This window comes from Mobula birostris, chromosome 2 (assembly GCF_030028105.1).
Source record: "Mobula birostris isolate sMobBir1 chromosome 2, sMobBir1.hap1, whole genome shotgun sequence".
Taxonomy (NCBI): Eukaryota; Metazoa; Chordata; class Chondrichthyes; order Myliobatiformes; family Myliobatidae; genus Mobula; species Mobula birostris.
Window position 1 is genome coordinate 106,900,232 of NC_092371.1, and position 27,972 is coordinate 106,928,203.

Here is a 27,972-nt window from a genome sequence, read left to right on the forward strand (position 1 = left end):
GTGGGCATGTCAGAAGTTTTCCAGATGTTCCTGTGCTCTCACGTCTGTCTCCATCAAATCAGAATTTTGCAGTCCCCTACTTGACAGATACCAGACACCATCACCAAAGTGGCCATGTGCACTGCTGTCACGCCACCATCTTCTCCCCCTACCAGGAGGATTAATTCAACATGAACAGAATGATGTATTTTGTTGCAAATTAACCAACCATGACTGGGGCCATGACCAGTCTTGCTCCAGAGCTATTCCACAAACATATTAATGGGGAGGTCATTGCTTGGAGAATGCTCAGTGAACAAAAACAAATCTCAATAGATAAGGGTAATGTGGACTAACAAAGGAGAGACTGATGACTCAGATTTGTATTTTACTGGGGTAGATGGCTTGACAAAACCTTAGGTATTCCAGAAGGTACAAAGCTACAATTTCTACGTAGTAAAATTCTAGTGGTGGCATTATTCAGTGTCCTAGAGGGGATCATCATAAGTCCGTCTTTAGGTCCGATTACTGAGCAGCCTTCAGGTAATGATGGCCATGGTAAGATTACAGTTCCATGGGATCACACTCGTGAATTTTGAGTGGCGTAGTGATCTATACAAGAGGTATGTTGACTGGGCTAGCCACTCCCAAGTGTTTCTCAAAGGTTGCTTCTATCATTATAAACTGTCCACAGGAGAATATAATACACTGGGAAGAATGAACAAGGGCCTAAAGGAGACAGGGAAGAGTTTGTCAGGGCCCAGGCCCTTTCCAGGTTTTTAAAACTTAGAAAAATCTTTACCCCACACCCTCAAGTGATGGAAACTACACCAGAGCCTAAATGTACTGATAACCAGTAGAATACAAAGGGGATAGGATTAGTGTTAGAAGGTATGTGGAATTTGTCACTTCAGCACCAGGGTACCAGCATGTGCAGGTAATTTTTAATATCACTGAAATAATGGTGCTCACTGACAACAAAGCAATTATTTACTCACCTTTTTGGAAGATAACTAAGCAGTAGTGAATTTAAGTCTGTCAAAAGTAGAAGGGGTAGCAAGAGTCATCACCCTAGATGTAGCAGAATTAGAAAGCCAGATACTGTCTCCAGCAGAAAATACAAGATATTACTGGAGAAAATTATAAAGATTAGGTACAAACTATTCAGATTGGTTGAAATGCATCCCAGGTAACTCTGGACGTGGCTAAATTTCTGAAACTCCTTCAAGATACAACATATGATTATTGACCACATAGACCTAATGTCTAAGAAAATGCATAAAACTGAGATCTGTGCTACATATACTAGTTGGTTGCTGCCATGATTGGCACTAATTTATTACAACTTGATGCACGAGTACCACCAAACTGGGTATCAGATGAGCAGCTAGAAGAATGGGTCTACATGGATATCCTTCAGTTCCCCACCAACACATGCTATTGTTAGGAATGGTACTAGGAAAGGGATAGATTTATCAAGAGACCACTGGTCCTGTCAGGAAGAAATGACAAAGCAGAAACTTACAAATTGTGGTTTCAGTACTTAAATTGTTCATTGTCTACTTTGCCTGTGAATAATCTTTCTTACAATATGCATTGGTGGGACAGACATACAGCAACAGTGGACACAAGTTATATGAAACTATATGCCCTTTGGAAAGTCACTATGTTGCTATTGGGAATGCAACATTAGATCTGGCCATTGGAGGATAAACTTTGCCTCAGCCAGGAGACAGTAATGAAGGAGAATGTCAAGATCCAATGCTCTGATGCAGATCAATATCTGTGGGACTAGGTTGTAACTGAGTTGCCACTAGTTCCTCACTTGACTGCAGACTGGACAAGTGTTGTTGAGGGGGCAAGGGAGATGATCCATCAATGGTCTAGACACACTAAAATAATTAAAACATGCTGGTAAGGCAAATGAAATATTGTGTGACCTAGCCTTTTGAAGTAAGTTTTGGAATTGGGGAACAAATGTTGAAATACATCCATAGGTGAGAATAGTATTGCATGCAGTGGGGGGGGGGGGGGGTGTGGAGGTGGTGGAGGGTTCAGCAATCTGACACGTTTGTTCTGTTTGCATATTCTTCGGCCATCCACAAGAACATGTTAACTTACCTCCCATCTCAGGTCACCGTCAATGTAGGGAGACACAAACTCACTATCATGGCTAGTCATTGGGTATTCAGCCATGGCATTCCTACCTCCCCTGGTAAATCTACCCACCATGCACATCAACTGTACCTCTTCCTAGAGATGCTGCCTGGCCTGCTGCATTCACCAGCAACTTTGATGGGTGTTGCCACCATGCATTCCCTAGTCCACATGTCACAATCACCCAATTCAGTGGACCCTAGCTCCCATAAAACGTGAACGCTTGGCCAACTGAATCTCCCAGGCAACCCCATGCATGAATGACATGCTATAACCATTTGTGTTTTCCTAGTCAGCATGGTCACACAGCACTGCCACCAGGACAGGGAATACAGCTTTTTATTTTGTCATGGCAGAGGCCCAATGGAACAGATCTGACCAGCTCCCATAGCCCTGCGAATGTATCCCAAGGGACCTGCTAGCCAACCCCTGGTAGGTTGGGCAGTTAACAGTTGCTGCTTTGGCCTCATCATAACACCACCCTTTGAGCTTCCATCCACTCCTGGATGCCTACTGTTGTAGTGCTCCCAGATCACCAGGCAACCACAATCCCCTTCCTTTGAATGCACCATGACCATACAGGCTGGTGCTGCTTTATCTACTGCAGTATTATATAAAGCCACTGCGGTTTCCCAAGATGTGTTAGCATATGGTGCATCTTAATCTGCTGCTGGTGTGTGGAATCACCCAACCCTCACCTTCTCATCCAGTTTCTGGAGCCAGCTGTGTACCCTTCCCCACATACACCAACCCTTCCAGCATGAATGGCATCCTCTATGGTTTTGCCAACTGCTAATCCAATTAAGAGAAACACTATTCCTTTCACATTAGGATGTACTGTCGCAACCAAATGCCCTACCGTGGTAGGGGTTAGTTTAGAACCCTCTGGCAGGTTATTACTATCTGTACCATCTTACAAGCCCATAACTAAAGTTCACTCATGTCAGGACATAGTCCCATTCTCTACTGTACACCACTCAACCCAGGACTGTAAATTCCACTCAAGGAGAGAACCATACCATATCTTAACCACCACTACCACCTGAACCCCTATTGAGGCATTGCCTCCAAGGGAATCATCTGGCATCCTCTGGGTGGTATTAACTGTGTTTGGGGATGACCATCCTTCCAGGATTCCCAACTCTGTTAGACAGGCTCACTCCAATACCCACCTCATCCCATATCCTCACCAACCATGTGGCCAGAGGTTCACACAACTTCTGCCAGTACCTATACCCCAATCCTTTTAGTTCCTTGGTAAAAAACTCTCCAGGCTCTGCCATCTTAGAGAGACAAGTACATCTCCTCAGTTGTCCTTGTTCCTCTTCAAGGGAAGGAGACAGATCCCATGCCAGGTATGGGGATACTGGAGTGGCCTATGCTGGTTTGTGGTAATGGGGAGGGGGTGCTTAATTGAAACACTGCTCTTCTTCCATTTCTACATCCTCACTAACAGGACAAATATCTCCATTCCACAGCCACGTGTTGGAGTCGGTTCTGTGCATTGTCAAGGCTTGGAACTTACCAGGATCTGGTTGGCAGCTGCTTCTAATGTCTGCACCTTCATTAGTTGGGAAGCTATCTGTGCCCCTAGTTTCTAGATCCCCAGTCTGGGTCTGCGCATTGCTGTTGCAGCACTTCCACTTCATTCTTTAATCTTATCTCCTGCTCTCTCTGTACAATCATCTTGTGTTGGTGCCGTAAGGCGGCCACCAGCAGCCGAAAAGCATCCCTTTGCAACCCCCCCCCCAAACCATCTGGGAAGGCAAACATGGTCAGCAATGTGATGTCCCATCTTCTCCCCGTGAGAGTCCAAGCTGTATGACCAATCCACTGGCTTGTCATGATCTGCCAGGAGATAGGAGAGACTACCGAACCCAGCACTATCATCACTCTATCCCAGGACTCAGGACACCCTGCAGGTGGAACTCTTATGCTTACACTTAACCCTGAATATTGCGAACTCCTATTAAACTTACTAAACCCTGTTTACAGCACCAAATGTTGCACAGAAACAATTTTATGGGCAAGAGAAAGAGCAAACGCTGATTATTCACAACAGCAACTGTTTATTCACAAGCAATGAAACATGACTCACCTTAAAGTTGGACGCAGACTGGACCCTCGGAGCCTTGCACACGGAACACAGAGCCCTCTTAGGGTACAGGACATAGGGCTGGGACTCTTCTCTTAAGGACAATTTATATATATACTTGGGCGTTAAATCGACACCTAAGGTACGGCGTAGCTGCGTATTCTACACCGTAGCCCGACGCACACCTTCCCGAAAATACATCTACGCGTTGCGGCAATGCAGACCGCAACAACTGTGATTGGACCTCTTGGTAGAATCACATTTCCTCCTACGCCGCAATAGCTTCCCATTGGGCGACTGAAGGGCAGGGAAGGAACTCTAGCTGCAATGCTTTACAGACCGCCAAAAATTATGGAGGACCCTGTGCTTGACGCCAGTTTGTAGCTAGTTGCTACAGCCTGTTGACTTCCACCTGAAGCCAAAACTCACATGGTGATTGCCAGTATACTATGGGTACACTGATACAAAATAAATAGTTGGAGTTTCAACACTTAGAAACACAACACAGTTGCACAGAAACCCCACCACTAACTAACGTTTTGGCGCTGAATTACAGACCGACGCAGATACACCAACGCATAAGGATAAATGCTTAACGTAGGTTACTACACAGAAGCATAAATCAGCCTTTAGACACAAGACGCAGAACACTAAGAGACAGGATTCCCCAATTCAGAGTAGTATAAACGGCTGGACGTACTCAGGGGAGGTAAGGACACGGAGACAAAAACCACACGACAATAGACAGTTAATTAACTTCACACGAAATGGCTCCAAGAAGCGACGAGCTCACAACTCAGCACCGGGATTAAAACAACGGCTCGTGCCTCACTCCGACGAGTTAACTTGATGAACCCGCTCCAGCAAGGTAGGAGGCCTGCGTAGGTGAGGAGAGGCGAATGGAACTCACGCCGGCAATATAACTTGGCTCGTTCCGACAAGATAGCTTACCCGCACTTGCTTCGGTAACCAGCCCCCAAGCAGCTGGGAGCCCAACACTATATAGTGCTGGTTCAGCTGAGAATCAAGTACCTTTAATTACAGAACCCGAGAAACACGGGGAAACAATGAATAAAGGAGAACAAGGAGTCAACAGTCCTGATCCTGACACAGGAAATTTAAAGGGAATCGCCGATCAGGACGTGAAACCTACCTGGGTCGACTTCTTACTGGTTCTAGTCCAGGGCTACAACCAATGTTGTTCCATGCTTTCTCCCTCCTCCCAGCCCCACCTTCTGTATATGTGTCTTTCAACACTGACTGGTCTAAACCAGTTAAACTAGGCGGCTCAGACACTCAGTCTAATGAGATTATAGATTGCTTTTTTGGTAGGTCTGGCACTTTACATAATAAATAACTACTCATCTGAGAATGGTCTCAGGTTTAGTAGGTCATTATCTGAAGCTCCTCGTCTCCACATCCAATTGCTGTGATCAGATTACCCCACAGCAAGAATCAGTTCGGAGTTCACAAAATGAGGGAAATAAAGACAATTGGTTCATCTGCGTCCCCTGTCCTTGATTCATCTGAATCCACGGATTTGTAAACTGCTGTTCCTTCTGGCCAAGATCTCCCTACTCTTGATCAAAAGATATTTACCTTAGGATCCTTTCCTCCTCTCATTCAGTTGGCTTCCAAGGAACCCCAGTTGGTGTGCAACATTTACATTCTATAAATTATACTAACACTTATTTCCTAAATTTACACACTTCATAGTCTCTACTGTTTCATGAAAATATTATCCTAGGTTTTGCATTATTTCAGCCTTCACCTTCTCAGTTGATATCAGTGTACATACAATTTGTATTACAGCAGCATGCAATACTATTCTCACCCATGGATGTATTTCAATATTTGTTCCCCAATTCCAAAACTTACTCCAAAAGGCTAGCTCACACAATATTTCATTTGCCTTACCAGCATATGTTTTAATTATTTTAGTGTGATTAGTCCATTGATGGATCATCTCCCTTGCCCCCTCCACAACACTTGTCTAGTTTGCAGTCAAGTGAGGAACTAGTGGCAACTCAGTAACAACCTAGTCCCACAGATATTGATCTGCATTAGAGCATTGGATCTTGATGTTCTCCTTCATTACTGTCTCCTGCTGGCTGAGGCAAAGTTTATCTTCCAATGGCCAGATCTAATGTCGCATTCCCGATGGCAACATAGTGACTTTCCAAAGGGCATATAGCTTTGTATCACTTGTGTCCACTGTTGCTGTATAATGTCTGTCTCACCAATGCATATTGTAAGAAAGACGGATTATTCACAGGCAAAGTAGACAATGAACAGTTTTCTTAAGTACTGAAACCACAATTTGTAAGTTTCTGCTTTGTCATTTCTTCCCGACAGGACCAGTGGTCTCTTGATAAATCTATCCCTTTCCCAGTACCATTCATAACAATAGCATATGTTGGTGGGGAACAGAAGGATATCCATGTAGACCCATTCTTCTAGCTGCTCATCCGATACCCAGTTTGGTACTTCATGTGCATCAAGTTATAATAAATTAGTGCCAATCATGGTAGCAACCAACTAGTATATGTAGCACAGATCTCAGCTTTATGCATTTTCTTAGACATTAGGTCTATGCGGTCAATAATCATATTTGCTGTATCTTGAAGGGGATTCAGAAATTTAACCACATCCAGAGTTACCTGGGATGCATTTCAACCAATCTGAATAGCTTGTACCTAATCTTTATAATTTTCTCCAGTAATATCTGATATTTTCTGTTGGAGAGACTATCTGGCTTTTTATTTCGGCTATATCTCAGGTGATGACTCTTGCTACCCCTTCTACTTTTGACAGACTTAATTTCACTACTGCTTAGTTATCCTCCAAAAAGGTGAGTAAATAATTGCTTCATTGTAGGTGAGCACCATTATTTCAGTGATATTAAAAATTACCTGCACATGCTGGTACCCTGGTCCCGAAGTGACAAATTCCACATATCTTCTGACACTAATCTTATCTCCTTTGTATTACACTGGTTATCACTACATTTAGGGACTGGTGTAGTTTCCATCAGTTGAGGGTGTGGGGTAAAGATTTTTCTAAGTTTTAAAAACCTAGCAAGAGCCCGGCCTGGGCCCTGACAGAAACTCTTCCCCATCTCCTTTAGGCCCGTTTCCATTCTACTCTCCCAGTGTATTATATTCTCCTGTGGACAGTTTATAATGTTAGATGCAACCTTTGAGAAACACTTGGAGTGGCTAGCCCAGTCAACATACCTCTTGTATAGATCACTATGCCACTCAAAATTCACTTGAGTGTGATCCCATGGAACTGTAATCTTACCATGGCCATCATCACCTGAAGGCTGCTCAGTAATCGGACCTAAAGACGGACTTATGATGATCCCCTCTAGGAAACTGAATAATGCCACCTCTTGAATTTTATTGCATAGGAATTGTAGCTTTGTACCTTCTGGAATACCTAAGGTTTTGTCAAGCCATCTAACCCAGTACAATGCAAATCTGAGTCCTCCATTTCTCCTTTGTTGGTCCACATTACCCATATCCATTGAGTAGATTTGTTTTTGTTCACTGAGTGTTCTCCAAGCAATGACCTCACCGTTGATATGTTTGTGTAATAGCTCTGGAGCAAGACTGGCCATGGCTCCAGTCATGGTTAATTCCATTGCAACAAAATACATTTTTCTCTTCAAGTTGTATTAAACCTGGAACACACAATGGCAATTTCTCTTCTTATTTCAAGTTTACATTTTAAGTTATTTTGTGTCTATATTTTCGATTTGTTTTTCTAGACCATCCAATCTGGACTCCCAATTGTGTTTAGACACAAGGCATCCATTTTTCTTCACACAACTTAATTTCAGGATAGGAGAGACAAGCACTAGCATATTTTCCTTTTCCTCTTTTTTTTTGACAAAACTCCCCCAGTTCTCAGGATGAGGGAACTGAAAATCACCCCTTGCTGGGACCTGTCCCCATCTTTTTGGAAGTCTCCCAAATCAGGGCTACATCAATTGTTCTGTGCCAATGGTCATAATATTCCTGTTTCTTGTCCACCCATTTCAGCTGGTTGACATGATACCACCCACTTTTACATGGAGAAGTCAGTACTTTGTACACTGAAGGACTTACTTTGTCCAAAATTTCAAAGACCCCTGCAAACCTTGGATTTAAAAATGAGGTGGGTTGGTGTATTTGAATCATCACTCTTTGCTCTGGGCTTAATACTATAAGACTGACTTTTGAGTCACAGTAAGCTTTACTTCTTTTTTTCCTATTTGGTGGGCTGCCACATAATTGGCCTCTTTCACTGTCTCTGCCTATTGTTGTACCCACTTTTCCAACACAATCCCATCAATTTCACATTCTGACAAATCTAATCCTAACAACTCCTGCAATCCTTTCATATCCCTTCCAGTCATGAGCTTATAACAGGTGTACCTGTTGATGCCACTGTATTCCTTATTATCATCAGGGCATAAGGCAAAACTACCTGCCATGTGGCTTCACCATTTTTTGCAGTTATATTTTTTAGTGTTCGATTCATCCTTTCCACAATTCCACTAGACTGTGGTCTACAGGGTACATGAAATCTCTGCTTGATCCCTTAAACTGCCATGACATCTTGCATTATTTGGGCTGTGAAATATATGCCTTGATCCCCAGCGAGTGAATATCCTTTCCAATAAGATTTTTACAGAGCCTTTGCTGTGTTTCTCTTAGCTGGGAAAGCATCCCCCACTTCACAAAGGTCTCTATTATTACCAAAATATATTTGTACCCTCCTGGGCTGGACAGTTGAGGACCAACATAATCTATCTGGAAATTAGTCCAAGGCCCTTCTACTGGTCTGGTGTATTGGAGGGCTCCTTTCTTTACATTTCTGTCAGGATTATATGGTGCACAGAAAAGCATTTCTTGACATACTGCCCCATGTCATCCTTCATCTTAGGCTACCAGCACACTTCCGATATCTTTTCCAGAGTGCTTTTGCACCCCTGATGTCCCCATAGATGATATAGGACTACTTCACCTTTAACAAACACTCCCTTGTTGTCTTTGTATACTTTAGACCCTGCTCCTTCTATTAATTGGTTGAATTCTTTATCTTTCTTCTGGTCCTTGGTTAAATCCATAATCTGTTGTTCCTTCTGCCTCCCAATCTCATGAATGTAAAGTGCTCCCATTGGTAAGAGTGTTGGTGGGAGTTCCTTGGCAAATTTAAAACATTCGTAATTATCAAAACCGTTACCTGGTAGCTTCATCTGTGAAATCATACCAATCAATATCTCCAAATTCACCTTCCTCCCCTTTCAGATCCAAAAGCACATATTATTCCTCGCTGTGCAGCAGGTTGGTCCTGCAGCTTTTGTATCTGCTTTAAACACTTGGCAAGATTGCCAGTGTTACTCTTCCTTTCCTGTGCTGATTTCCTCAATCACATTCATTGACATCTTTAAATCACTGCACTGTTTCCTTAGTTGTTCCACATCACTCTTTGCTAATTCGGGGGTTTCCTCTTGTTTACATTTTTCTTTTAAGTAATTTCTCACACTTCAACTGAATCTGGTTCATATGCATCAAGTCCATAATCCTTTGACCCTGTAAATCAGTAACCCTTCTCTCAAGCTTTCTATCTCCTTTTGTGTTCTCTGTTTAACCTATCTCAGTCAGCTTCTGCTTTATGCCGATTTTCTAATATTTCCTGTTGTAACCTATCTCACTTGGATTCTGCTTTATGCAGACATTCGTTTTCTGTTTCTAATCTGTGCCGTTCTGCCTTAGCATTCTGTGGAAATTGTATCAAATCCTCAATTCAACAGCCAACTGTGACTGGTTTTAGTAATTGTTTAAACTTCCTGCCCAACAGCTTCCCTTGGGCGATTTTCCAAAGAATATCCCCAGCAGTTTTCCCTTCACAGCCAGGGTGACTAACCATCCCCTCATATTGTGACCAGTTCCTCAACACGAATTTCTTAGAGGAATCCCTTCCAATGAAAACAATCATCAAAACAATCCAAGTCCTTCGAACTCGCAGATTTTCCTGAATTCTTCATACGGGTTAGTAACTGCTATCTACCTATCTCCATGGCCCAACTTGAACGAAAAGAAAGATTTATCTTCGAGCCGCCAACAGGGATGTCAGTTTTGTTATACAGATCTTGTAATAATGATCATTATTACATGATCAGAGAGGCAGAGAGAATCTGTATTTACCAACAAGTAACCTTTATTGTCTCAACTAAAGAACACGTGAGTTCACAAACTAACTAACTGTGGATATCCACTAGAATTCCCTGACCCTCCATGAAGAGTCAATGAAGAGAAAAGGTATTACCCAGTAAAGGAGTCTACCCTGGGCAGATGTTCCTTGCGGTCCCCATCTCCAAGTATCTGTGGGGTCCTCCTCATCCGTGATGCTGTCTCTGGTTGCTGGTGTTACATAACAGCAGCAATAGATCACAAATTGAGTCCGGTTTTAATGTTAAACCACTATATTTATTAACATCTACTCAAAAATATAGAAAATTAAACAAACTACTATCTTAAACAGAACCTAACAGTGTTATGCATCTGTAGCTCCCAAACAGTCAAGCTTATTAACAGTTCTTAACAAATCTTACTCAAGCACAGTCTGAGAATGGCAATTTAGAAAGTTCCAGTAATCTGCAAGGTAGGTGAGAGGAGAAACTTGTAAATTCACAACGAAGAGGCGATCACAAACTCTTCAAAAGGGTCCATGCTGGGTAAATGAAGTAACAGTCGCCGAAGATCTTATCAGTCGAGTCGTTCCGAAATCCACGTAGGGATATCACAAGGTGACAGTCACGGACTATCTCTTAGCACGAGTGGTTACAACATAAAATACCCAAAACCATGTAAGGGTTAACAAAAGTGGTTGCCACAAACTATTCCAACAAATCCACGTATGGATCATAGGAAGTGACAGTCACGTCTCCAAAATGCACAGTGTGCTGTTGATTAACCCAATCCTTTGGGCATGGGTAAGTATCAGACTTTACCCTTTTCAGTAGCGAGCCATTCCCGGATAGCTCGCATTCCGCAGTCTTAACTCTCTCGCTCTTTCCTTCGAAATGAAAGACTCTAGCAGTCTGTCCACGTCTTTGTATACCGACATCATACGTCATAAAGTGACGCTTACAGAAAACGAAACTGTGGACTCCCAGTAACACGGAACTGTGGACTCCCAATAAACAAAACTATGGCCATGTCACACCTACCCCACAAGAAGAGAAAATTTTGGTTTGTAAGAGCAAAATTTTAACTACAGACTATAATATGTGAAACAATACATACACCGTTATCATTGGCACACTACAATCTAATACAGTATAAAATATTTCAGCAGCATATATAAATATCAAATTCCACTCCATTATTAAAATTACATTGCAAGTTTAACATCTAGAAAGACAATCAGCATTTATATTATCCCTGCCTCTGATGTGAGTTATCAGATCATAATCCTGCAAAATCAAACTCCAATTCAGCAACCTTCAATTTTTATTTTTCAGCTTACTTAAGAACATCAATGGATTATGATCTGTATAAACCACAAGTGGTTTCTGAGCTGTGCAAACATATACATCAAAATGCTGCAAAGCCAAAATAAGTGATAATAATTCCTTCTCTATGGTGGAATAATTTCTTTGATGTTCATTGAATTTCTTTGAAAAGTAAGCTACAGGATGGTCAGTATTATCATAATCATCCATTTGTAGTAACACTGCTCCTGCAGCTTTGTCACTGGTATCTACAGCTATGGAAAATGGCATTGCAAAGTCAGGTGACCTGAGCACAGGTTGGTGACATAAGATGGCTTTCAATTTATCAAACGCCACCTGACAAGGATCTGTCCAAACAAACTTTTCATCCTTCTTCAGGAGGTTAGTCAATGGGAGGGAAATATCAGCAAAGTTCTTGCAGAACTTGTGATAATATCTGACCATTCCCAGAAATCTTCTAAGAGCCCGTTTACCGGTTGGAATGGGAACCTCAGAAATTGCCTGAACAGGAGCCAACCTGCCTTGACCTACAACATAACCAAGACAGGTCACAGGAGCATGGCCAAATTCACTCTTAGCTGAGTTAACTATAAGGTTGGGTTTCAAGAGCCTTTCAAACAGCTTTTTCACTGCACTGATATGGGCTTCCCAAGTATCATTCCGTGACCAAATCTACAATATAGACGCCTGTGTGTTCCAACCCTTGAATTACAGAATTAATAATTCTCTGGAATGTTCCAGGAGCATTTTTCATTCCCCAAATGGCAGAACATTGTATTCATACAACCCAGAAGGAAATTTTTCTGCCTCTATCCGTTAATGGAACACACTAATATCCTTTCAACAGATTGATCTTTGTAAGAAACTTAGCTTTTCCAACCTTGTCTACACAATCATCCACTCTAGGGATTGGATAAGCATCTGTTTTCATTATAGCATTCACCTTTCTGTAATCAGTGCAAAACCTGATACTACCATCTGGTTTAGGTACCATGACACAAGATGAACTCCAATCCCAAGAAGAATGTCTTACAATATCATTTTCTAACATATACTCAATTTCTTGTTCAGCACGTCTACATTTTTCAATATTCATGCGATACGGTTGCTGTTTTATAGGTTTGGCATCAGCAACATCTACATGATGTGAGGCTACTGATGTTCTTTTTGGAACATCAGGGAACAAATCCCTAAATTTCATGATCAACTGCCTCATTTGCTGCTGCTGCTAGGGTTGTGAATGAGCCAGCTTCTCATCAATACTTTCCAAAATAGTCAAATTTGTCAATCTGGCTGAAATAATGTTTGGTTCAAAACAGGCCTTGGATGGATCAGCTAGTAAATTCCCAGAGAGGTCAGATTCATTGTTATTGACAACAACAGTCACAGCTGCTGTCTGTTTTTCATGATACAGCTTAAGCATGTTTACATGACAGAGCTGCGTTGGCTTTTGCCTATCTGGTGTTTTGACTATATTGTCCACATCATTAACTTCAGACACAATTTCATAGGGACCATGAAACTTAGCTTGTAGAGGGTTTGTTTGCACAGGGAACAAAACAAGCACTTATCTCCTGGTTTGAATAACCTGATACCTTGCAGTCCACAGTCTTAACTCTCTTGCTCTTTCCTTCGAAAAGAAAGACTCCAGCAATCTGTCCGTATGTCTTTTCATACCGACATCATAAAGTGATGCTGACATTAAACGGAACTGTGGACTCACAGAAAATGAAACTATGGACACGTCACACTGGAGAGTGATCACCATTATGCATTTGGAGATCCAGACTCTTACAGTTTCCCTCATCAGTTGAACTAATGGATTTCCATCCGATTGGCTCAAGGTCTCCTGACCTACTTTGGTCACCTTCTTACTGGCTCTAGTCCAGGGCTACAACCAATGTTGTTCCATGGTTTCTGCACCCCATCTTTGTGCATTTGTGCCTTTCAACTCTGACTGATCCAAACTACTTAAATGAGGTGACCCAGACACATTATTACAGATTGCTTCTTTGGTAGGACTAGCACTTTACGTAATAAATAGCTACTTGTCTGAGAATGATCTCAGGTTCAGCAGGTCATCACTTGAACCTCCTTATGTCCACATTCAATTGCTCTGATTAGATTATCCCCGAGCAAGTATCAGTTCAGAGTTCACAAAATGGGGGGAAACAAAGACATATGGATTGTCTGCTACTTCTGTCCTGATTCATCCGAATCCACTGATTTGTAGACTGTTGTTCTTTTTGTCTACTTCCACTGTCCCTGATTCATTCAAATCCAATAAATTGTAGACTGTAGTCCCTTCTGGCCAACCCTAGGCAGGATGGATTTAAAAGGATTATCATGGAGCAGAAACATTGGAAGGGTCAAGCTCAGTGGTCCCCAACGTCCAGGCCACAGGCCGATACCGGGCCGCAAAGCATGCAGGGGTGCAGCGGTAGCCGAAACGCACCCAGCACATCTTCAAGAAAAAAGCCAAAATAAACAAACTAATTAATTAGGTGCCACCTGGCACGTAAATGTCAGCCCAGATCAGAGGCTATTGCCAATTTCATTTGCTCTACGCAATCGTACATAATTAATTAATTAGCTTGTTTACTTTGGCTTTTTTCTTAAAGATACGTTGGGTGCGTTCCAGCTACCGTTGCCCCCCTGCATGCTTCGTGACCCGGTATCGGTCCGTGGCCCAGAGGTTGGGGACCCTGGTCTAGCTGGACTGAGTTGACTCCCTACTGCACATGGGGTGAGTTGTAAATTCAGCAACCACCCAAGGCAAAGTTTAAAATTGAACTGATTTATTAATCACAGATCCAGAATATTAAATTTGCAGTCCCATTGAAGGTGAACATCAGCAGAAGAAACTCCTCTCACGTCCAGTAGCTAGTGTGTCGAACTGTGGGTGATAGGCAGCAGCAATAATTACTGAGTTCAACACCAACAATGTCTTTTGAATTTGCCTCTGGATTCAGCAACTTTGATGGTTAAATATCCAGCATGAGGCATATTTAAAACATGTCCTCACTGTGAACTCGGTAGTGTCTCTTAAGTTCGGATACCCGACTGAATCGCTTCCTACATTCAGAGCAGGAGAACGGCCTCTCGCCAGTGTGAACTCGCAAGTGTACCTGCAGGTGGGATGTTTGAGCGAATCGCTTACCACATTCTGAGCAGATGAATGGTTTCTCTCCAGTGTGAGCTCGCTGGTGTATCTGTAGGTTGGATAACTGAGTGAATCGTTTCCCACAGTCTGAGCAGGTGAACGGCTTCTCCCCAGTGTGAACTCGCTGATGTACTTTCAGTTGAGATGACGAGATGCATCCTTTCCCACAATCTGAGCAGGTGAACAACCACTCCCCCGTGTGAACTGACTGGTGCGTCAGTAGGTCTGATGACTGATAAAATCCCTTTCCACAGTCTGAGCAGGTGAAAGGTTTCTTCACACTGTGAATTGACTGGTGTCTCTGTAGGTGGGATGACCGAGCAAACCCTTTCCCACACACGGAACACGTGAATGGCCTCTCTCCAGAGTGAACTCGCTGGTGTCTGGACAGATGAGATGACCAAGTGAATCGCTTCCCACAGTCTGAGCAGGTGAATGGCTTCTCCCTAGTGTGAACTCGCTGATGTATTTTCAGTGCAGATAACCGACTGAATCCCTTCCCACAATTTGAGCAGGTGAACAACCACTCCCCAGTGTGAACTGACTGGTGTCTGAGAAGATCAGATGACTGAGTGAATCCCTTCCCACAGTCTGAGCAGGTGAATGGTTTCTCCCCAGTGTGAACTAACTGATGTGTCTGCAGGTGAGATGGGCGAGTGAAACGCTTCCCACAGTCTGAGCAAGTGAATGGTTTCTCCCCAGTGTGAACTCGCTGATGTCTATATAAGTTGGATGAGAAAGTGAATCCCTTTCCACAGTCTGAGCAGGTAAACGGCCTCTCCCCAGTGTGAACTCGCTCATGTACCTTCAGCTGATAAGATGATTTGAATCCTTTCCCACAGTCTGAGCAGGTGAATGGTTTCTTATTAGTGTGAACTCGTTGATGTAGCTTCAGTTGAGATGACCGTGGAAATCCCTTCCCACAGTCTGAGCAAGTAAACGGCATTTTCCCAGTGTGAACTGATTAGTGTGTCAATAGGTCAGATGACTGAATGGATTCCTTCCCACATTCCAAGGTGAACAACCTTTCCCCAAGGTGAACTGAACAGTGAGCCAGTTGGTCAGATAACTGAGTGAATCCCTTCCACATGACAGAACGAGAATGATATCTCCCTACTGTCAATTCTCTAGCAATTCATTAAGTCAGATGCCTGAGTAGTGACTCCCTTGTACAATCAATGCAGTTGAAGACCTAGTGTTCTCAGCACATCAGTTCTGGTGGATTTCACTGAGTCACAACAGAAAACTTCTCCTCAGTCACAAAGCAAATTCCCAGCTGGAATGAGATAATTCTTCATCTCCAAGGATCAACAATAAATATATTGGTGTTACAGAGGAAATATCTGGTCACTCCTTAAAATGTGCACAGATACAGCAAACCTGAGGTGCTCGAGTTTGCGATTCCCGTTCACAAATTCTTCGCCATTTCTAACCCTGTAAGATTTATAAAAGACATCAATGTGTGAGGGACAGCATTTTAGATGTGATAATCTGAGTCTTTATGGTGAGCTCTGACATCACACTGTAACAGCGAAATTAAACCCACGTTGAAGGAACACCTCTTCCTCCTCTAACTGGGCACAGATCACTCATCTGGACTGACCATCAAATTCTCTGATTGCTTTTCTGTCTGTATCAGAATGGGCTATTTCTGCCCATCTTCAACCTGTGTTCGGAGTCTTAGAGGTCAAGGAAGAGGAAGATTTGGGCCTCCTAAGGGGTATTAAGGTGAATTAATCCCCAGGGCCTGATGGGATTTACCCCAGTTTACTAATGGTGGCCCTTGACCAGTATTTTTGTGTTCTCTCTAACAACAGGTGAGGTCCTGGAGACTGGAGAGTGGATAATGTTGTACCTGTACTTAAGAAGGGAACAAGGGAAAATCCTGGGAACTATAGACCAGTGAGTCTCATGTCAGTTGTAGGGAAATTGCTGCAGAAGATTCTTAAGGATAAGATATATAAGCATTTGGAAATACATGGCCTAATTAGGGAGAACCAGAATGGCTTTGAGCACAGCAAACCAAGGATTACCAGTTTGATTGCATTTTTTGACAAGGTGACGAGAGCGATTAATGATTGTAGAAGGACAGTGGATTAATGAGGGTAGTAGGGCAGTGGATGTTGTCTACATGGATTTTAGTAAGGCGTTTGACAAAGTCCCTCATCGGAGGCTAATCCAGAAGATTAAAGTGCATGGGATATGTAGCAAGTTGGCTGTTTAGATTCAGAACAGGTTTGCACATAGAAGACAAGAGGGTAATGGTGGAAGTGATTTATTTGAGTTGGAGGTCTGTAATTAGTGGTGTTCCACAGGGATCTGTGCTGGGATTTCTGCTGTTCGTAATGTTTATGAATGACCCGGATGAAACGAGAGATGAGTGGGTTAGTAAATTTGCAGATGACACCAAGATTAATGGAGTTGTGGATAGTGTAGAAGACTGGCAAACAACACCGTACAATGTAAATCAGTTGCAGATATGGGCTGAGAAATGGCAGATGGCGTTTCACCTCGATAGGCAAGTATAAGGATACAGTGCACTGTTAGGGACAAGACCCTTGATAGTCTTCCCGAGCACAGAGATCTTGAGTTCGAAGTAAATAGCTCCTTGAAAGTGGCTTCACAGGTTGACAAGGTGGTTAAGAAGGCTTATGGAATGCTTGTTTTTATTAGCTGAGGCATTGAGTTCTAGAGTCAGAACGTTATGTTGCAACTTTATAAAACTTTGGTTTGGCCACATCTGAAGTACAGTTCTGATCACCCAACTTTAGGAAGGATGTTGAGGCTTTGGAGAGGGTGCAGAAGTAGTTCACCAGGACGCTGCCTGATTGAGAACACACGTGCTATCACAAGAGGCTGCATAAACTTGGGTTGGTTTCTCTGGAGCGTTGGAGGCTGAGGGGAGATTTGATACATGTTTATAAGATTATGAGAGGCATAGATAGACTGGACAGAGGGTATGTGTTTCCCAGGGTTGAATTGTCAAATACCAGAGGGCATGCATTGATGGTGAGAAGGGATATGTTAAGGGGGGGTGGTGGGAGGTTAAGTTTTTTTCGCTCAGAGACATGGATGCCTGGAATGCACTGCCTAGAATGATGGTAGAAACAGAGGCATTGGGTGACTCTGATCTGCTTTCTAGCTGGTTCGGCATGATAATGTGGGCAGAGTGGCCTGTTCCTGTGCAGTGCACTTCTTTGTTCTAAAGCTGATGGAAGGATTTTGTTCTATTTCTCCATACAGCACTAAATGATATTTTCAGTGACTGGAAGGCAAGATTCTTCATTGGAGATTAAATCAGAACGATATTTTTGTTGCGAGTCTCTAATCCATGGAATTCGGTCGCTGGAGCTCGGCAGTGTTTGGGAGACCCATCCACTCATATTCCCTCCGCCTGCGCCTCCAAACACACCCTACGGACTGGTGCAGAAAGTGGTAAAATGTCACCCATGACAGCCTCTTTACCCAGAAATCCCCACGAATAAGATACCCATCTATCCGTCCCGCTTCTAGTAATACGCATGCGCAGCAGTAATGGCGCCGACCCTATTGCAGATCAGCAGAAATCTCAGTGGAGCCCGAATAGGGAGGTGGGGCTAACAGAGAGGGAAAGGACCCAGACCGTCCCGAACTTGTGAGGCCACCATATTTCGGGAACTCACTAAAGTTTTCCTTTAGCCGCGGTGCCGACACCAGTACTGATAGATCCCCAACCCGCAGCCCTTCTTCTACCTGCTGTCGTTCCGGCGAGCCGTTTGTCCGCTGAGCGCATGCGCAAATTCGGGAACTTTCTTCATTTACGCCTGCGCCGTTTTCTCCCCTTGGTCGGAGCGCACTCGTTTAACGCAGTCGCAGCGTATCCGGCTTTCCGTTATCACTCAAGCTCTCCAGTCCTGGTCGTCCTCTCTCGTCTTTTCTGTAGCTGGGAGAATAGAACTGTGTGCAGTATTCCAAGTGTGGAATCACCAAGGGTACTTACGAGAATGGTTCGAGGATTGAAAGGTTTATCATGAAAAATGTTTGGTGGCTGTGCACCTGTACTTACTTGAATTCAGTAGGATGACCTTGAAAGCTATTGAATGGTGAAATGCCCAGAAAAAATTTGATGTGGAGAGTATGTTTCCTTCAGTGGGAGAGCCTAAGACCAGAGCGCACAGCTCCAGAATAAAGGGACATCCCTTTAGAAAGGGGAGGGAGGGGGAGGAATTTGTTCAGAGAGTAATGAATCTGTGGGATTGGTTGCCAGGTCATTGGGTATATTTAAAGTGCAAGTTGATAGATACTTTATAAGTGAGGCCATGAAAGGTTTTGGGGAGAATGGAGTTGAGAGAGCAATGAATCAGCTATAATGAAATGGCAGAGCAGACTCAATGAGCTGAGTGGACGAATTCTGCTCCATGTTCTATGGTCTTATAGCCTTAAGTCACACCGTCATCCACCCTCTATTCATCTGGCCATAGAGAGAGAGAGAACTCCCTTAACTCCTGGTGAAGTCATCAGGACGCCGTCATGACAAGGTTTTTGCACCGATTTTTTTTGGTGATTGCGCATCATACAGCGTGTCTTGAGCGTTTTTTTAAAATGAGGTCAAGTTGCTTGCTCAACGCTCAACCCAGCAAGGATGGAAAGCGTGCAGGGGAGCTGGCTGGATTTGAACTCAGGACCTCTCACCCTGAAGTCCAGCACTAATGCCACTACGCCACTAGCTGGCTCATCTGGCCATAAGATTATATGAATACCTCTTTTAGGACACATACAAACACTTTCCTTGCTTCTCCATAGCATCCAAGGATAAACTTGATCAGACATTGCTGATTTATTCTCCTTAATGTGTCTTAGAGTTTCCAGTGCTTTTATACTTTATACTTTACTGTCGCCAAACAATTGGTACTAGAGCGTACAATCATCACAGCAATATTTGGTTCTGCGCTTCACACTCCCTGGATTACAAATATTAAATGATAAAGATACTAAAAATAGTTAAAATTAGTAAATATTAAAAATTTAAATTGTAAATCATATATAGAAAATAGAAAAAGGGGAAGTAAGGTAGTGCAAAAAAAAACCGGGAGGCAGATCCGGATATTTGGAAGGTACGGCCAGTACTCCCTCTTTTCTAATGTCAATACGTGCAAAGGCATGATGATTCATTTCCTTAAATCATTAGCTTTCATCATATTCACCAGAGTAAATACAAACAAGTAGTATTCATTTAAAAGCTCTTCCATCCCCTGAGTCTCCACTTGCAGATGACCGCACTGATCTTTAAGGGACATGTCTCTCACTTACTAAAGATTAGCTCTCATTATTTGTCAGGTATACATCAAAACACTAAACCATACAGTTAAATGTGTTACTTGCATCAGAGATATGCTGGGGTAGCCCACAAATGTTGCACCACTTCCAGCACTAACATAGCATGCTCACAACTTCGAACCCTAACTCATGCATCTTCGGAAGTGGGAAGAAAATTCAAAATGCCTTTATTAAAGTTTAGAGTAAAATTTATTATCAGAATACATCACCACATACAATGTTGAGATTCTTTTTTCCTGCAGGGATACTTAGGAAATCTGTAGAACAGTCACTGTAAACAGGATCAATGAACAACAAACTGTGCAAATATAAATAAATAGCAATAAATAACAAGCATGAACTAACAAGATAAAGAGTCCTTAAAGTGTGACCATTGGTTGTGGGAACACCTGAAATCGAATGAGTGTAGTTATCCCCTTTTGTTCAAAAGCCTAATGGTTGAAGGGGGGTAACTGTTCTTGAACCTGGTTGTATGAGTCCTGGGGCACTTGTACCTCCTGCCTGATGGCAGCAGCGAGAAAGCTGCATGGCCTGGGTGGTGAGGATCTTTTGATGATGAACACTGCTTTTCTATGGCAACATTTCATGTAGATGTGCTGAATGGTTGGGAGGATTTTGCCCGTGATATACTGGCTGAATCCGCTGCCTTTTGTAGGATTTTATGCTCAAAGGCATTGGTGTTCCCATACCAGGCTGTAATCAGCCAGTCAGTACACCTTCCACCACACATCTATAGAATTTTGCCAAGGTTTTTGATGACATGCTAAATCTCTGCAGACTCATCAGGAAGGTGAGGTGCTGTTGTGCTTTCTCTGCAAATACATTTATCGGATGGGTCCAGGACAGGTCCTCTGAGATAGTGACACCCAGGAATTTAAAGTTACTGACCCTCTCTAGCTCTGATCTTCCAATGAGTATTAACTCATGGACCTCCAATTTCTCTCTCCTGAAGTCTACAACCAGTTTCTAGGTCTTATTGACATTGGGTGCGAGGTTGTTATTACACGTTCAATCTCAATGAATGTATGCTGATTTATCACCCTCAACAGTGGTGTCATCAGCAAACTTATAGATGGTGTTGGAGCTGAACTTGGCCATACAGTCATAGGTGTAAAGCAAGAAGACCAGGGACTGAGCACTCATCCCTCTGGTGCTCCTATGCTGATGGAGATCGTGGAGATGTTTTTAAAAATCTGAACTGACTGGGTTCTGCACGTGAGGAAATCCAGGGTCCAGTTGCACAAGGGGGTATTGAGGCCCAGGTTTTGGAGATTACTGATTAGTTTTGAGGGGATGATGGCATTAAATGCTTAACTGTATTCGATAAAGAGCACCTTGATGTATGATCTGTCAGGGCGCTGGTGCAGGGATCCAATTGCAGACCCAGTACAGTGCACACAGTGATATTAATTGAGTAACAAATTCCGAGGTGCAAACAATGTCGGCATCAAAGTTCAGGCAGAGATCAAAACGTCCAGGGAAATCCAAAAACCAGAATCAGGAAAACAGGCAGAGTCGATATTCAGGCGGACAGAGTTCAGATACGAATGCAGGAAAGGCGCAGGAAAGTTAATTGGCACAATCTAGCAACAAACAGGTGATTGCAGTTAATCCACATGGTCATGTGGAGAACATACAAAACTCCTCAGAGACAACATTGGGAATGGAAGCCCGATCGATCATCACACATGTAAAGTGATTGCATTAACTGCTACACTACCCTGCACTCTTTTGCTCTTACTTTACTTGCTGACTCTCTTCGGCTTCACCTTTCCCTTCATCTATCAGAACTATCCAATGTCATTTTGTCCTCCTGATTTCCCCAACATGTACTCCTCTATCTGTTATACTCTTCATGGGATTCATAATCCATTTCATGCCCTTTCCTGATCAGATTCTCAACAACCAAGGTTCCCTAATCCTACCATCCTGCCCCTCACTTCAGCAGTGCCATCTCATTTGTCGGATGTCCCTTTTCCTGCAAGCAGGTGTCAATCAAAAAGCCATCGACATTTGCTGTCTATGGAACAGTACAGCAGAGGAACACGGGTCCTTCAGCGCACGATGTCTGTGACAAACATGATGCCAAATTGAACTCAAACTTTTTTGTCTGTACATGATCCATATCCCTCCAAATGCACATATATGTATTTAGCATTCGCTGAAACTCCACTTTCATTTCTGTTTCAACAACTATGGAAGCTTGTTACAGGTACCTGCCATCTTCTGTGTAAAAAAAATCTTCCATTGCCCATCTCCCTGAAACTTATTCCCTTCACTTTAATTGCATGTCCTCTCAGATTATGCACTTTAATTTGTGGATCAGTTTTATATTTCTCCATAATTATTTTAAAACTAATACATTTATGGTCACTGAACCCAATGTGATCCCTCACTGTCACTTCTGTCACTCGCCTACTTTCATTTCCCAATAGGAGATCCACTCTAGACCACTCATCTGCAAACTGTTTCTGAAAACTTTCTGGCAACATTTAGCAAATTCTGTCCTGTCAAAATACTACGGCAGTCCCAGTCAACATGAGGAACACTGAAATCACCTACTATTGCAACCCTATTGTTCCATCAGTTCTCTCATACCAAACATATTTGTTCCTCTAATTCCTAATGATTACTGGGTGTTTATAACGCAATCCCATCAAAATGATCATGCTCACATCCTTTATATTTCTAATTTCTACCCATAGACTCACAGGACCATCCTACAGGAATATCCTATTTAAATACTGACTACACCCTGATCCAAAACACAACTGCCCCTCTTCTCTCATCTCTACCTACATCACACCTGTTTTATCTGTACCCTGGAACAGTGAGTTTCTAGTTCTGTCGCTGCCTCACCATATTTCTATCATGGCTCTAATATCGCAATTGCTGTGGGATGCTCCCAACCGTGCCAGCTTCCAAGAATTAAATACTCTGACTCTCCAGGGTATCGATAGCTGGCGCAGCCTTTATAAGGGCTTAGGAAATTCCCATTAATTGATAATCATGTTTTGGGCGCTCAGAATTGAGTACTTAAGGAACACCTGAACATAAGTTTAGTGCAGGTATTGGCTGGTTGGGCTCTTTTGAGAAATCCCGCAGATTTTTTAGCTCGGAGGAGTGGTGGTTGGCGGCGCTGAATGTGAATGGTGTAAGGATGATGGAAAATAGAGTAGGTTCAGGTGGGGGTGGGGAGTATGGAAAACAAACCATAAATGGAGGGCTCGGGTGAGTGCAGGTTGGCAGGAGGTGGTTGGAATAAAGTTAACTCTAGATCTGGAAAACAGGAAAAGAGGTATACTGTTGGAATGATTTTAAGTGATGGAGAGGAGGGGCAGGATATTGGAGGGGGAGAGAAGAAAAGAATACTTCAAGGTATTGTTTAAGCTTGACACAGAACTGCCTTCTTTCAATCCCGTTAAGTAATCTACAGAGTTAAAATTGGCCATAGGAAATATAGATTGTGCTTGTACTTTAAGAGGAGGTAATGTGTTAACGTGGAGGGAAAGAATGGAGAGGAAGGCAAAGAACAACATGGCTGGATAACATCAAGTATTGGACCAAGCTGGACAAGACTAGGGGTGTTATGGACAAGTGTCGGGACAGAGCAGTGTGGAGGGAAATCGTCCGCCAACTGAAAATTCCAGATGTGATCTACCGACGGCGATGAAACGTGTTAATCGTTAGGAAGGATAAGAAACAGTGTGAGAAGGCAATACTTTTGAAGACTTTACTTGGCAAAAGGGTAGTATCTATGTTTCCCAATGAAAACAGAGGTATTGGGGATGTCATAGCAGGTGTTCTGGTGAATATTTCGATACAAGAGGTTAAATCTCATTTATTGGGAGGCAGGGTTAAGGGGGCAAAGAAATTGCAAGCAGTCAGAAATGGGGAAAGGATGAATGGTTTATCTGTATTGATATATTTTTGAGGTGAAGCTCCCTGATAAAATTTGGGGTATGTTACTTATATTCCACCTCCACTTGGATATTACAAATATCAGAGGTTTGGGCATGTGGCAGCAGTATGTCGTGGGAAACTAAGATGTAGTACATGTGGTGGGGAACATGAGTATGAAGATTGTGAAGGCATAAAGTTTCATTGTTGTTACTGTGGAAGAGAACATGGTGCAGCTTATAGTGGGTATGAAGTGCTTAAGAAGGCAGCTGCAGTAGGCTTAGGTACACTTAGGTGTGTCTTGTGCAGAGGCCTTGCAAAGAGTTAAACCAAATATTGATAAAGTATTACCAGTCAGAGAACAGAAAGTGAAGTTGGAGGTTATATGACTGCATCATAGTTCTCTTACTAAAGATACTTTACAAGTTGATAAATTGAAGTTTGAAATGTTCGTAACGGATGTGGTGAATTGTACTGCTCAAACACCAAGTCGTACTGAGAAAATTAAAATTATGGTGAAAGCTGCTGAAGAGTATCTGGGTGTGACAGGTGTTATGTGGGAAGCTGTAAAGGAAGCTCTAATGGGTAGAGTATCTATTTCAGTCTCCTTGTGAAGATACATAATGAACATAAGAATATTGCGAAGGAATGCAAGAAGCCTATTTTCTAATGGTCAAGACTTTAAGAAGAAGTTGATTAGTCTTAAGGAAGATAAATCTCCTGGACCAGATGGAATGCACCCTCGTGTTCTGAAGGAAGTAGCTGTGGAGATTGCGGAGGCATTAGCGATGATCTTTCAAAAGTCGATAGATTCTGGCATGGTTCCGGAAGACTGGAAGATTGCAAATGTCACTCTACTATTTAAGAAGGGGGCAAGGAAGCAAAAAGGAAATTATAGACCTGTTAGCTTGACATCAGTGGTTGGGAAGTTGTTGGAGTCGATTGTCAAGGATGAGGTTACAGGGTACCTGGAGGCATGTGACAAGATAGGCAGAACTCAGCATGGATTCCTTAAAGGAAAATCCTGCCTGACAAACCTATTACAATTTTTTGAGGAAATTAGCAGTAGGCTAGACAAGGGAGATGCAGTGGATGTTGTATATTTGGATTTTCAGAAGGCCTTTGACAAGGTGCCACACATGAGGCTACTTAACAAGATAAAAGCCCATGGAATTACAGGAAAGTTACATACGTGGATAGAGCGTTGGCTGATTGGCAGGAAACAGAGAGTGGGAATAAAGGGATCCTATTCTGGTTGGCTGCTGGTTACCAGTGGTGTTCCACAGGGATCAGTGTTGGGGCCACTTCTTTTTACATTGTACATCAACGATTTGGATTATGGAATAGATGGCTTTGTGGCTAAGTTTGCTGACGATACAAAGATAGGTGGAGGGGCCGATAATGCTGAGGAAATGGAGAGTCTGCAGAGAGACTTGGATAGATTGGAAGAATGGGCAGAGAAGTGGCAAATGAAGTACAATGTTGGAAAGTGTATGGTTATGCACTTTGGCAGAAAAAATAAATGGGCAAACTATTATTTAAATGGGGAAAGAATTCAAAGTTCTGAGATGCAACAAGACTTGGGAGTCCTCGTACAGGATACCCTTAAAGTTAACCTCCAGGTTGAGTCAGTAGTGAAGAAGGCGAATGCAATGTTGGCATTCATTTCTAGAGGAATAGAGTATAGGAGCAGGGATGTGATGTTGAGGCTCTATAAAGCGCTGGTGAGACCTCACTTGGAGTACTGTGGGCAGTTTTGGTCTCCTTATTTAAGAAAGGATGTGCTGACATTGGAGAGGGTACAGAGAAGATTCACTAGAATGATTCCGGGAATGAGAGGGTTAACATATGAGGAATGTTTGTGCGCTCTTGGACTGTATTCCTTGGAGTTTAGAAGAATGAGGGGAGACCTCATAGAAACATTTTGAATGTTGAAAGGCACGGACAGAGTGGATGTGGCAAAGTTGTTTCCCATGATGGGGGAGTCTAGTATTAGAGGGCATGATTTAAGGATTGAAGGGCGCCCATTCAGAACAGAAATGCGAAGAAATTTTTTGAGTTAGAGGGTGGTGAATCTATGGAATTTGTTGCCACAAGCAGCAGTGGAGGCCAAGTCATTGGGTGTATTTAAGGCAGAGGTTGATAGGTATCTGAGTAGCCAGGGCATCAAAGGTTATGGTGAGAAGGCGGGGGAGTGGGACTAAATAGGAGAATGGATCAGCTCATGATAAAATGGCGGAGCAGACTCAATGGGCCGAATGGCTATCGTCTAAGTTTGTTTCTGATTTATCAAATCCATCTGATTTTATATGTATTCAAGAAACCTGGTTGTCACCACATTTAAGATTTTCTTTGCAAGATTATATTGTAATTAGGTGTGATAGAACAGAGGGTGGTGTTGCAAGTTTTATAAGGAAAGGAATAGGATATAGAGATGTGGATGTGAATGACATGTATGAGGCACTGGTAGTAGCAATATTTGATTCAATGGGTAGGGGTATTGAAGTGGTAAATTTTTACAGCCCTTGTGGAAAGCTTTCAGTTGGTTTGTTGGAAAGTATGTGTAGTTCAAGCTCACTAGGGTTTGTATGGTATTGGGATTTTAATGCACATAGTTCACTGTTGTTGTTCATGGAATGATTGTAGAAGATTTTCTGGGTATTTCCCATCTTGTGTGTCTTAACGATGGGAGGGACACGTATTAATAATAGTTATGAAACTGCTATGGATTTAACTTTAGTTTTGAACATCTGTCTGGAGTGAATGAGAGGGATGTCGTGGGAGATCAAACATTGAGGAGTGATCATTTTCCTGTATTTATAAGCTTGGCTTTGGAGTTGTGTAGGGCAGGGCTCCCCAACCGTTTTTGCACCACGGACCAGTTTAATATTGACAACATTCTTGCGGACCGGCCGACTGGTGGAGGCGGGGTGGGGGGGGGGCGGTGGTGTCAAGTAGGGTTAAACTCACCTCTGTATGTCTTTTACTGTTAGGATTGCCAACTTTCTCACTCCCAAATAAGGGACAAAAGTAGCAGTCAAATCCCGGGACACTTGCGTTTACCCCAGAAGAGACTACCATGGCCATGAAGCCTTGCATGGGCACCTGTGTGCATGCGTTTACGTGCCGATTTTTTCCCACAAATCAGTTTTGGCTTAATCTTCCCGACTATACATACATTATTTCTACTTTATATAGGCTGTGTGTTTATCATATCATTCCTGCTTTTACTATATGTTAGTGTTATTTTTGGTTTTATGTGTTATTTGGTATGATTTGGTAGGTTATTTTTTGGGTCTGGGAACACTCCAAAATTTTTCCCATATAAATTAATGGTAATTGCTTCTTTGCTTTACGCCATTTCAGCACGAAACGTTTCATAGGAATGCTGTACCTTAGCGGGGGAAATACGGGACAAGGGCGGTCCCGTATGGGGCAAACCAATTTAGCCCAATATACGGATGTCCTGGCAAATACGGGACACTTGGCAATCCTATGTTCAAGTTCAACAGTGCGTGACAGGGAATGAGCAAAGGTGCAGCTGACTCATATTGTTTCCTTATGGCCCTGTAGCACATGCTTTGCGGCCCGGTGGTTGGGAACCGCTGGTATACGGGACAGGAGTCCACTTTCAGGAGGTGGAATTGTGATAAAGCAAATTGGGAGAAGTTTAAGATTTTATGTGATGAACATCTGTCGGGGCTGCATGTTGAGGATAGTTTGGATTTTTGCAATGAAAGATTATGTCACATTATTCACCAAACTGCAGTGGAAGTGATCCCTATTAAAAAGGGCCTCTAATAGGAGAAAGGCTGTACCATGGTGGACCGAGGAGTGTGCAGAGGCAATTAGAGA

The 27,972-nt window shown here is 42.8% G+C and overlaps 1 protein-coding gene across 2 annotated transcripts; it reads right to left on the bottom strand.

Annotated features, from left to right (window-relative positions):
- Nucleotides 1-10,707: 10,707 nt before the first annotated feature.
- Nucleotides 10,708-18,669, bottom strand: LOC140189312 (uncharacterized). Of its 2 annotated transcripts, none has more exons than XM_072246024.1 (2): nucleotides 18,634-18,669; nucleotides 10,708-16,335 (listed from the first exon to the last, which is right to left on the bottom strand). In XM_072246024.1, the coding sequence occupies exon 2, from the start codon at nucleotides 15,845-15,847 to the stop codon at nucleotides 14,747-14,749; it is 1,101 nt and encodes a 366-aa protein (XP_072102125.1). In that variant the 5' UTR covers nucleotides 15,848-16,335; nucleotides 18,634-18,669; the 3' UTR covers nucleotides 10,708-14,746. The 2 variants fall into 2 exon arrangements, with proteins under 2 accessions (XP_072102125.1, XP_072102133.1); XM_072246032.1 differs by having other exon boundaries at nucleotides 18,564-18,643.
- Between the last annotated feature and the right edge of the window lie 9,303 nt (nucleotides 18,670-27,972).